At 36.5% G+C, this 12125-nt stretch overlaps 1 protein-coding gene and 1 non-coding gene across 2 annotated transcripts; one reads left to right on the top strand and one right to left on the bottom strand.

The window, feature by feature from the left end:
- The first annotated feature begins 4856 nt into the window (after positions 1–4856).
- LOC115724320 (small nucleolar RNA R71) lies at positions 4857–4963 on the top strand. The gene has a single exon (XR_004013117.2). It is a non-coding gene; the product is annotated as a small nucleolar RNA R71 (small nucleolar RNA).
- Positions 4964–8407: 3444 nt separating this feature from the next.
- Positions 8408–9211, bottom strand: LOC133031513 (uncharacterized). Its single transcript, XM_061105031.1, has 2 exons — positions 8658–9211; positions 8408–8572 (listed from the first exon to the last, which is right to left on the bottom strand). The coding sequence occupies exons 1-2, from the start codon at positions 8940–8942 to the stop codon at positions 8408–8410; spliced, it is 450 nt and encodes a 149-aa protein (XP_060961014.1). The 5' UTR covers positions 8943–9211.
- Positions 9212–12125: the final 2914 nt, after the last annotated feature.

Below are 12125 nucleotides of genomic sequence, written 5' to 3'. Positions count from 1 at the left end.
AGGTGGTGGTTACTCTGGGGGTGGAGGAGTTATTCTATAATAATTCAAGCTATACCAGAGAAGATTTATAACTTTGTAAATTTAAAATTACTAGAAAGTTATTTTACTGAAGAAAATTCTACGCTGTATTATCTTAATTCCATATTTTAAAATATGAGAGATATGTCTTCTATTTATTCAGATGTACTTTAAACAGAAAGGATTTCAGTATCCCTTGATGAGTAATGCATATAGTAAAGGATGTTTTGTAAATGTATTTATGAACTTGTTTCCAGAAGTTTGGGTGGATTCAAATATACTACACTTGATCTGAAGATCAAGACAACAGATTGATTAAATTGCACAATTTGTTTTATTTTAGTGCAAGTGGGAGTTTGTTGGGTTTTGTGCCCTAAATAAAACCCATTACAATCTGATTAGTTATCAATACAAGAAATTTGAAGTGATTTATGTTTGCATGAATTTTACATGCTTATGGTTTAATATGTTTATTATGTTTATACACAAAATCTGTTAAGTCCAGATCATATGTTTATTCACAATTACAGTATTGTCAACACAGTGGAATGTGATTGTGATTATATGATTCAAAAGACTAAATCCCTGTTTCATCAGTGTTTTGGATATACAGTGATGTGATAATCAGCGATGATGTGTACTTTGGAGTAAGTGTTATGTTCTTTCCAGGACATTAGTAAAGTATACTAGTTTCGAATGTATGGAGTATACATTGGACTGGACCGATATTGAACTTAGTTAAGATATTATAAACTTACCGTTGTATCTTTCCAAGTCAATATTAGTAGTTGATCTTAAGATTAAAAGAATCTAAATCTTGATATGCTAACTGTTTATGATTTTGATGCGAGATCTGAGAAGTGAGTGTCAAATATGCTATAGTAGAATAGAACTGAATTTCGATATAGGACGAGAGTACCTATATGGTTTAGATAGCTTATAGGGTTTCTGTGTTTAATGCCTGTTGCATGTTAAATTTATTACGAGAGTAGAAAGTTTACATGTAATTGAGGTTTATATATATGAGAAGACTATAAATTACCTTAGTAAACCTGCTATTGCATAGGAATTAATATTAGGAAAATAATCATATTAGGCCATATTCAATAAAAACAATATCCATCTAACCCTAATAAAGTGTTTAGTTACTCATGTTCATTGAAGCACAAATACACATATTAACTGATAGAAAAGAGATGAAAAATAGAGAAAAGAAGAAAAGAAGAATGCTGAAAACCTTGAGCAGTATGTCTCCAGTATTGCAGTTGATCTCTCTACTCTGTATCTGAACTCTCACTTTTTTTCTCTCTGAAATTGCTTGCTGAAATCAACTCTCTTCTGCTCTTTATATAGGCATCCAGGTCCTAAAAAGATGGAAAACCGCACATGTTTAAATTCCATTCGAATTTGATTTTTTTTTGGGAAACCTCACGCCAGATATTTTTTCTCTGTTGACAAAGAGGCGGGCCGCGGCATGCTAAACCCATGCCGTGGCCCGTGTGGCCAAGTGAGGGGCTCCTTCGACTTTTTCCATGTAGGCGGGCCGTGGCATGCTAATACCATGACGCGGCCCGTGTGGTTCTCTGTACCCAACTTCCACATGCTTTTATCTTTTTTTTCCGAATCCGAATTTGATCTTTTCCCCCGGGATATTTTTATGCGATGTTTTATCCTTTTTCTACTGGTATTTTCCAACTCTTCATCTATTTTAAATCTGTAAAATTAAAAGATAAAAGCGTAAAACTGCTCCAAACATAATTTAAACTTAACCGAAAAATGTGCTAAAATTAACCTAAATTTAATACTAAAAATATCCTAACAAGGCTCAACTCATGAGTACTATTCATGTTCTTTGATTTATTAATTAAGCCTACTTTTGGGTCAGAGTGATACGTATATTTTGGGAACATGACAGTATGATTGAGTGGGAGTGCTGAACATAAATATGGAATCTATAGTTTCTACTGGTGTATAGAAATCAAGTGATGATTCCCTTCGAGATTAGCTAAATAGAAGTAAATGGATGAGCTCTTGTTTAAGTGACTATTTCTTAGATCACTAAAACATCATTTACAGGTAGCTAAGTGTTTTAAGGGGCCAAATACGTTGAGGGGTGAAAACGGTAAAATTATCCCATCTCGATGTAAATCATCTATATAGAGGATCTTTGATCACAATAAGATTATAACAATGGTTAAATGAGATAGCATATCTATATCGTGGAACATATAATATGCTCTATATAAGTCTGAGAGTGCAATTCTAAGTTCTAAGAGTGGATTCAACGAGGAATTAATAAGTAGGGATTTACTTAGTAAATTCGGTTCACTTATTGGAAGCTCAGCATATAGATCCATGGTCCCCATTCTAGTTGAGACTATACTGCTTGTAAGACTCAATAATTGATTTGTAATTAATCAATTTTAATTCTAAAGTTAGACTATGTCTAATTTGTGAATTTTCACTAAGCAGGGGTGAAATTGTAAAGAAAAGAGATTCTAGGTTTATTTATTAATTAAGAGACTCTATATGTCTAATTAATAATTATATTAAATGACAATATTATTTAATAATCTATTTTAGTTATTAAATAATTAGTTTTGACATTTAAAAGGTTAGAATTAGAAAATTGGCGTTTTTGAGAAAATAGAAATAAAATTATGAAAAACTGCAAAATCCAAGTGGGGCCCAATAACACCTGTGGCTGGCCACTTAAGCAGATATTTTCAGCTGATATTTTCATTATTTTAATGCAAAATAATTGCTAACCTAAACCTAGTAATTGCCTATAAATAGAAAGTGATGGCTCAGTTCAACATATGCCTTTTGGTTAGAAAATCAGAGATTGCCTTTTCAGAAAAACTGAGCCTTCCACTTCTCTCTCTATAGCCAACCCTATTCCTCTCTCTTTTCCTCTTCTCAATTTCGAACCTTAGTGATAGAGTAGTGCCCACACACAACAAGTGGTACCTCAATTATAGATTGGAAGACTGTGAAGGATCACACACAAAGAGAAGGACATTCGGGCTCAGATCTTGATAATACTCTGCGACAAAAAGGATACAAGGGTTAGAGATCTGAGTGGAAGGAGACATTATTCCGCTGCCATCAATGTAAGGTTTTCTTAACTTTATATGTGTTTAATTATCGTTTTAGAAAGTTCATATTTAGGGTGTTAAACAACATACTTGTGAGTAGATCTAAGATCCTGGTAAAATAAATTCCAACAGTACTACCCTTTGATTACATTGATTTTTGAGTGCGATGGCTTAGGGAGTATATGGCATGCTTACAGTGGTCCCCCATACCTTCCCCAAGTCCATTGGCGTCTCACAATGTCATTCTCCATAGATTATTATTTGGCTAAGTGTGGGTCCTCACTCTCCAAGTTGGAGGTGATCTTTGCTTTACGCAATCCATCGTCTATCGAATCTCAAGAGTTAATTCATGGTGTTTCATGAAATACTTGTAGCTTCAGTTGGATGCATGAAAAAGGTTAAGGGAGGCGTACACGCATTGAAAAAGTGGGGGGGGGGGGGGTGCAAGTAGAACTACAGCCGCAACAACTGTTGTAGGCTTGACTTCTTCCAATCTTAATTTTTAAAATACTGACAAAGGCATCAGGTTGATACTAGCCTCTAGATCACATAGAGTTTTCATTTTCACCGAACCCCCATTAAGCATGGAATATAAAAACTACCTAGATCTTTAAGCTTGGGTGGTAGTTTCTTTTGCAGGATTGCACTGCACTCCTCAATAAGTGGCACCATTTCAAATTCTTCCAAATTCTTTTTCTTGGATAAAATATCTTTCATGAACATTAAATAAGTTGCCATTTGTTCCAAGGCCTCCGTGAATGGAACATTGATGTCCATCTTCTTCAATATTTCAAGAATTTTGAAAAATTATTTGTCCAGCTTATTCTCGCGGAGCCTTTGAGGATAAGTAATTTTTATATGGTGCTCAGTGCTTATAGGCAATGTATCTTCAATACCCGACATGTCATCAGTAACTTTCTCTTCAACTTGCTTCTTATCTATTTCAGCCTATGTCTGTCGATCCTACTTCTCTTTAACTACTTGTTGCTCAACCCTTGTCCCCTCATATTCTTTTCCACTTCTCAAGAAAATTTCTTGACACTGTTCTTTTGATTTAACCTTTGCAGTACTAGGCAAATTATCTTATTAATTTTAATTTTGGTTGGCCATATGAGCAGTTAACTGTCCCACTTGGTTCTCTAATAAGGTTTTAATGGAAGCTCTAGTCTCCATCATGAATTGGAGCAATAGATTTGCTTGAATGTTAGATCCTCCACTATTGTTCTGTTGTTGGGCAGGTTGTTGAGTACTCTTTTGGAATGGTGGCCTATATCTCTAGTTGATGAAGCCTTGATGATTATAACTCGATAGCTATGGATCATGATACTGACGACGTCCATCAGGGTAGGGATAAGGATCATCTTTTGAATATCCAATGGCCTGAGCTTGCTCCATTGGAAGATTGTTGACATCTACTTGGCAAGTTTCATAGGTGTGAGGCCCACCACATAGTTCACAAACCACTTGAGTCTAATTAACTTGGGTTGTCATCATCTTTGTCAATGCTTCCACTTGGGTTGTTAGTTTGGTGATGGCATCCACTTCTTATATACCAGCTACATTCTTTGCTTGACTTCTTTCAGGTGGCTACTTTTGATTGTTCAGGCCATCTCCTCTAGCAAAGCATATGCCTCATTTGCACTCTTCCTCATGAAAGCTCCACCAGATGCAACATCAACAAGGGTACGATTGGTGTTGGTCAATCTATTATAGAAGTTGTAAAGTTGTATCCATTTCTCTATTCCATGACGAGGACACTTTCTGATTAAGTCCTTGTATCTTTCCCAGACATCACATATAGACTCGTTGTCATGTTGCATGAAATTATTGATCTCTGATCTCAATCTTGCTTCCTTAGCAGGATAAAAGAACTTGGAGAGAAATTTCAGGGCCAATTCCTCCCAAGTGTGGATAGAATTTGGTGGCAAAGATGTCAACCAGCTCTTGGCTTGATCCCTTAATGAGAATGGGAACAACCTCAATCGTATTGCTTCATCAGTAACCCCATTCATCATAAATGTCTAGCATAAGTCTTCAAAATATGCAAGATACATATTGGGATCTTCTGATGGCAGTCCCCTAAACTGGATTGTGGACTGAACATAATATGGCTGGCTTGATCTCAAAATTATTGGCTTCAATTGCAGATTGCCTTATACATGATCTAACCCCTGTTAAGTTATTAGGTAGAACAAAAACTTGATGTGATATTTTTTAATGCAAGTATACGTATCGTTAACAAGTTATAGACTCACAAAGAGTGAAATCGATCCCACAAGGATTGTAGTTAAGTACTTTAAAATAAAATTTATAATTCTATTTGGTTGTTCAAAATTAAGAAAAGATTAACTCTAGAACGAAAAGCAATAAAGACAATAGAATAAGGAAACAAGATGCAAGTAAATTGATATATGAAAATTAACGATGATTAAAAGTTAGGGTTATTGATTTCAATTGTATCTATCTATTATGGTCTAACATGATTCAATTCTTATACTTAATTCTATGTAATAGCAGGTTTACTCAAGTAATTTATAGTCTTCTCAGATATATAAATCTCAATTACATGCAAATTTTTTACTTTCGTGATAAATTAAACATGTAAAAGATATTAAACACAAAAATCCTATAAGCTATCCAAACCACATAAGTACTCTCATCCTAGATAGAAATTTGTTCCTACTTCAGTATAGCATAATTGACACTTACTTCTCATATCTCGTATGAAAATACTTAATATTTAATTAGTGATTAGACAATTAAAGTAATTAAGTACGAATAAAATAGAATACATAGAAAATTGGGGAAGAATTAAATCACACTAAAAATTATAAATCGATGTCAAACAATATCCATCAATACTCTAATAAACTGTTTAGCTACTCTTGTTCATCATAACAACTCGACTCATATCAATTAAGAACAAAAGAAAAAAAGCAGAAAAGAAGAGAATATTGAAAACTCCATCAAAAAAGCCTTCTCGGTCCTTTCTGCTCTCTAATTTTTGTACTCTCTGATTGCTTCCTGAAAAATATGAAAATCCACCTCTTTTCATTGCCCAAAAAAGATAAAACAAATGGAAAAATATCAGCTTTTAGGGGGGCGGGCTGCGGCACTGAATTCTTAGTGTTGCGACCCATGTGCTCGAATAAGATATTCCCTTGATATTTTTTAAACATGGGCCTTAACTTTAAAAGCTAGTGTCGAGGCATAACGCCCCTAAATTTGGGCTATGAGCTCTTTACGAGTTTTTGCATCAACACTAAGATCTAGTGTTGAGGCACGCCCATGCCTTGTTCCAGTTCGACCTTCTCTGCCATTTTTAGCCCTTAATTCCTTGGCATGGATTTTTAGTGTTGAGGCGCTCCACCAAGTTTTGTAATTTCTTCGCCTCAAGAGCTCTAATCGCACCAAAATTTCTGAATTTTTTCCTCGAATTAATTTTCAGATGCTCTTGCCCCCAGAGTTGATTTGTTTGACCATGTTCTCATATTTTTTTCAATATTACTCCATTTAGATTCTATTTTAAACCTTTAATATAACATCTACCAAAAACGTAAAATTGTACAAAACTAGAGAAAAATTTGTTTAAAAATACACTAAAATCAACCTAAAAATAGTCACTACAAGAAATCCAGCTTTTACCGGCGCATTGTTGCGTCGGCAAAAGTACACTGAATGCGCCGGTAAAGCTTTGCCGGCGCAGTTGTGCGCCGGCAAAGCTTATCTGGGAAGCTTGGTCGGTAAAGGACTTTTTACCGGTGCGTACATTAACTGCGCCGGTAAAACGTCCTTTTACCGGCGAGGAATAACGCCGGCAATAAATAAGCGCCGGTGTTAAAAAATGCCCTTATCCGCCTTGAACCTGCTATGATTAGGTTTTGCCGGCGGAATAGTGCGCCGGCAAAACAATTGGCGCCAACAGCCAGATTGGCGCCAATAGTTTTGCCGGCGCATGTAGGCGCCGCAAAACTATTGGCGCCAATCTGGCTGTTGGCGCCAATTGTTTTTGCCACTTTTTACCGGCGCACTATTGCGCCGGCAAAAGTATTAAATTTTATTTTTAAAAAAATTTAATTAATTATATTTAATTAATTTTAATATTAATTAATTAAATATAATTAATTATATTTTTTTAAATAATTATAATATTATATTAACAAAATAAACCAACATAATTTACATTACAAGATAAACCAACATTAATTACTATTAAAATCAGTATATAAACAAAATGTTAAATGTTCGAACTGGATAATAAAAAAAGTACAGTTCTATAGGCGGGTAATGTCGTCATCGTTGTTTCTCTGAGTCTTGGGAGGCCGCGATGACGATCCAAACACCTGCCAGCGAGCTCGATGATCCAAAGCACCAGAGTGGGCAATGGTGGAAGATCCATGGGAGGCAAGTTGAAACCCGCACGGCTCGAGAAAGATACTCAAACCGATCTTGGAATCGTCCGAGGTAGAGTTGTTGTGTCTCATCTTCGCCTCGTATGTTGAGTTGTCTGCTCCGCTTCCTCCACTTTTTTCTGTAAAGCCTCGTACTGTTCCATTGTAACAGTCGGTTGGGCTGAAGGATGCGTGGCAGGTGCTCTTTTGGCCCCAACTCCCTTCGGGCCCTGGGAGATGACCAAAGCCTCTAAGATGCCGAGATCGTTCCCCGAGTACTTGCGTCATAACAGCTTAGTGTGGGGGTTACTGTGTAGGATTGACAGCAGGCACTTCGGGCTCATCTGCAGTGGGCGCTGGTTGAGTTGCCGCTATTTCAACCATTTGCTCCTAAAACAATTAAACAAGTAAGTTAAATGGTTAATTTTAACACAAAATAAATTGAAAGAAATAAATAAAAATTGAATTAAAACGTAAACTTACGTAAGCTTGTTGCGCGAACTCGTTGCGCCAATCGTTGCCTTTATGGTGAAACTTTTGAAAAGTTTCCACCGCAGTTGGCAGTTCTCCTATGTCGGGGTTAGCCTATTTTCAAGAGAAAATATATTAGTAGTGTTATTTTAATAGAAAAAGTTAAATGAATGATAGTTAAATATAAACTTACCCCTTCAACAACATGTGAAACAATGGGCTTGGAGCCCCAGCCTCCTAAAAATTTCATCTTACCCCGTCTTTCTTTATTTTTCGCTGCTCTCGCCTGAAATTAATAATTTTTCTAACAATTAATTATTTATTATTGACTATATAAATTAAACATTACCAAAATTTAAAATTTTAAAAAATGTACCTTTTGTTTGTCTGTGCTCCAATAAGCGATGCAGTCACTCCACACCTCTTGAGTTACTCCCTCGTGAGGTGACATGTCGGCCCTCTCCGTCCAAGCTCCTCAATGTTTTGTATCCACTTCTTCTTGCAGCCTGCCCTCCAAATACGTAAACCCTTTGACATCTCGTACTCACCGTAGTCTACGAATGTAGGGTTATCTCGTGGGAGGATAAACTTGGTCTGCAAAAAGTTACACATTAATACATTAATTACAATTTAATAAGAGTATAGTAATTTAGAAATTAAAAAAATTAGTAAGGCATACCTCAAGTCTATCCCACAGTGCGTTGATGTCAGCTCTACTGACATCTTCCCATTTGAATTTATTAATGGGGATAGACATCCGAGTCATCCATTTGGCCATATTGTTGAATTTTTTTCCGTTCTTGCCTACGGGGGTGCCAGTCTCTGCGTGCACCTCAATCGGTAACTTGGCAGATTGTGTTTTGGAGAGCTCCTCCTCAACATTCTTGCCCTTGTATTTACCTCTGACGCCTTTCTTTTTCGAACTGCTGCCACCTGGTGTAGACATACTACATATACAACACATATTGTTTATTTAAAATAAACTAACATATTGCAAACATATTAAAGAAGAAGGGTTGTAATTTTTATTTTATTTAAAACACTATGTCAATTACAATTCATCATCCTCATCATCAGTTACATATACAGCATTATCATCACTGTCACTCTCTAATTCTAAGGAGTTGTCTTCTTCGGTATTTAGACCCTCGTTGTCATCATCGACAATGAAATCATCTAATTGTTGAGGCTGTGAATTCACACGATGGATGTTTGCAACTTCAGTTGGGTCGACATCATGGCAAACATAGTCAACATCATCCAACAGTGGAAGTTGAACAACGAACTCGGTTTCAATTGAATTGTTTTCCTGTACAAAGGGTGTCTCCCCATCCGTGTCCGGGAAGTCCCAAACATTGCGCGGTATGTACTCATTTACAATCAGCCAGTCTTTACCGTTCTTTAAATCAGGAATGTAGTAGATCAATTTTGCTTGAGATGCAAGTATGAACGGTTCATTTTGGTACCACTGTCGGTTGACGCAGATGCTAGTAATAACACCGTCACTATCCATTCTACTCCCGTTAGTGTCAAACCACTTACAAAAAAATAAGAGAACACTGCAATATTTCAAATAAGTGAACTCCATAATTTTTTCAAGTGTGCCGTAAAAATTTTGGCCATCTTCACCGGGGACCATGACACCGCTATTCTGTGTTTTGCGGTTATCATCCCTTTCCTTGACCAAAAATTTAATACCGTTCACTATGCACCCTGGATAAAAATAAATTGCTGTATTCGCTGGGTTAGCGATAGCATACAACTCATCTGACACTGCACCCTGGTTGCTCAACCGTAGTTCATTAATCTACATATCAGGGAAAATATTAAATTAAGAAAAGTTGAACAGTTATTGAGAACAAGATTAACAGTATTGAGAGGCAACAAGGCTTACTTGAGTTTTGAACCATTCAGGGAACTCAGTCTCTTGCACTGTCTCAATATTGCCTACACCCCTTGCTTGAAGCAACTCCTTGTGCTCACTATATAATGTAATCCACTTATTAGTAAGTTAAGAATTTTTTAGATGAAGTCAACTATTGTGTGTTTGTGTTTATGGAATTTATACTTACTTGATATACGGTTCAACCTCTGTGCAATTGTTCAAAATGTACCACTCCGCCTTACGCTTGCTTTGCATGGGTAAGGTGTCGACTGTCCTCATACCGAGGGGTCGGCCAACATGCTTGAATACAGAAAATTGTCGAGTTGGCATGTTTTGGACAATGTCATTGTTCCGGTCAGGACGGTTGAATCGAGTTTCCACTTCCCGAAAGTACATTGAGCAAAAGGTTAATGCCTCATTAACCACAAAAGATTCAGCAATAGAGCCTTCCGGACGGGCACGATTCCTGACATATTGCTTGTACACAGACATTGAGCGCTCAATGGGATACATCCACCTGTACTGCACTGGTCCACCTAGTATAGCTTCTTTAGGGAGATGCATAACTACGTGAACCATTATGTCGAAGAAGGCCGGTGGAAAAATTGTTTCTAACTTGCACAAAATAGTTAGAATATTTGTTTGCATTTTTTCTAAATCCGAAACATGAAGTGTTCTTGAGCATAATTGTTTAAAATACACACACAGCTCAATGATTGTGTCCCGAATTTCTTTTTTCAAGAACTTACGGATACCTGCCGGTAGTAAACGTTGTAACAAGACATGACAATCATGTGATTTGAGCCCGGAAATCTTGCCCGTATCCAAATTGACATTTTTGTCTAAGTTTGCTGCAAATGAAGTGGGCGGCTGTTTTCCAGAAAATGAAGTGGGGGGAAGAAAGGGGGGGCTTCGTAGCCCCTGATACATATTAATACTTTTACCGGCGCATCCAATTGCGCTGGTAAAAGTATTAAAAAAATATTTGTAAACCTAAACCCAAAACGTGCGTTTCACTTAACACTTTTGCCGGCGCATAAGTGCGCCGGCAAAAGTGGCCCCACCTACCACATAAAACCCACGCGGGAATTTCTCCTCCAATAAATTTGGTTACTTTTACCGGCGCAAATGTGCGCCGGCAAAAGTATAAATGCGCCCCAAAAATGAAATCAAAGGCGGCAAATTCTCGCGCCTAATGTTTTCAAGTTTTACCGGCGCATTTAACTTGATAGCGCCGGTATAGATATGTTTTGCCGGCGCACATATGCGCCGGCAAAAGTAAACCCAAAAAAAAATTGGGATTCCATATATTTGTTTGTGTCGACAACTTTTGCCGGCGCATGTCACCAAATGCGCCGGCAAAAAGCCCTTTTCTTGTAGTGAGTGCTAATAAAAACCTAACACATACATTGGACCTCTAATATAAGAATATTAATTATTCATAAAATATTATAAACCATAGTATTGAAAATTTATATATCTATATATTTTATTAAATCTAATGGTTTAATTATATATTTATATATAATTAGGTAAGTGTTTCGAGTTTAGTTGTACGTTTATATTTATGTATGTCTAATTTGTTGACATGATCAACCTGCCCAATTAGGACCCGCAAACTTGCAAACCTGCAGCCCGCCACACGTGAACGGGCTGATGCGAGTTCACTTTTTTTCATTCGAAACCTGTGAATCTAAAATTCACTAACCCTAAACTTGGTCCACCTGTTCGATGTTCACCCCTAGGAACTAGGAGTGTAATAGGTATCCGTGGAAAATAGTCAGTAACAAGATTTACTGACAGTTAAAAGTCGTCGGCATTAATAGGAAGAATTGTCGATGGTTTTGCACAATTCCTGAAAGAGTAAAAAAATTTAAAAAAAAATCAATTTTTTGATATATTCGGCCATTTTAAATCTAAGCCCAAAGAAATAACTACAATTTCAGATCAAAATAAATAGCAGTATACGATCCCGCAATATATAAAAACAACATATTCAAAATAATCTTTAAATAATACACTAAAAATTACCATAAAATTTACGCTAAATAACCATAGATTTATATAAAAAAAAACCCTCAAATTGAGACCACCCGCCTTAACTAATAGCTCATCGGAGCTGATCTGTAAAATAAAAAAAATAATTATCATTATAATAATAAATAAAGAAACAAGAGAGAAAAACCTTCGAGTTTGAATTCGTCGTGGGCTTTGATCAGATGAGATGAAAGGGAGACAAGGTGGTGGGTGGTCTTCGATGAG

Source organism: Cannabis sativa, chromosome 9 (assembly GCF_029168945.1).
Source record: "Cannabis sativa cultivar Pink pepper isolate KNU-18-1 chromosome 9, ASM2916894v1, whole genome shotgun sequence".
NCBI classification, from domain to species: Eukaryota; Viridiplantae; Streptophyta; class Magnoliopsida; order Rosales; family Cannabaceae; genus Cannabis; species Cannabis sativa.
This window is presented reverse-complemented; position numbering and strand designations above follow the sequence as displayed.

Bases quoted from the DNA above. Each gene is read 5' to 3' on its own strand.
- LOC133031513 (XM_061105031.1), bottom strand. From the start codon at position 8,942: ATGTGTTGTATATGTAGTATGTCTACACCAGGTGGCAGCAGTTCGAAA. The intron at 8,573-8,657 runs GTATGCCTTACT...AACTTTTTGCAG, and splicing joins CACTGTGGGATAGACTTGAG to ACCAAGTTTATCCTCCCACG.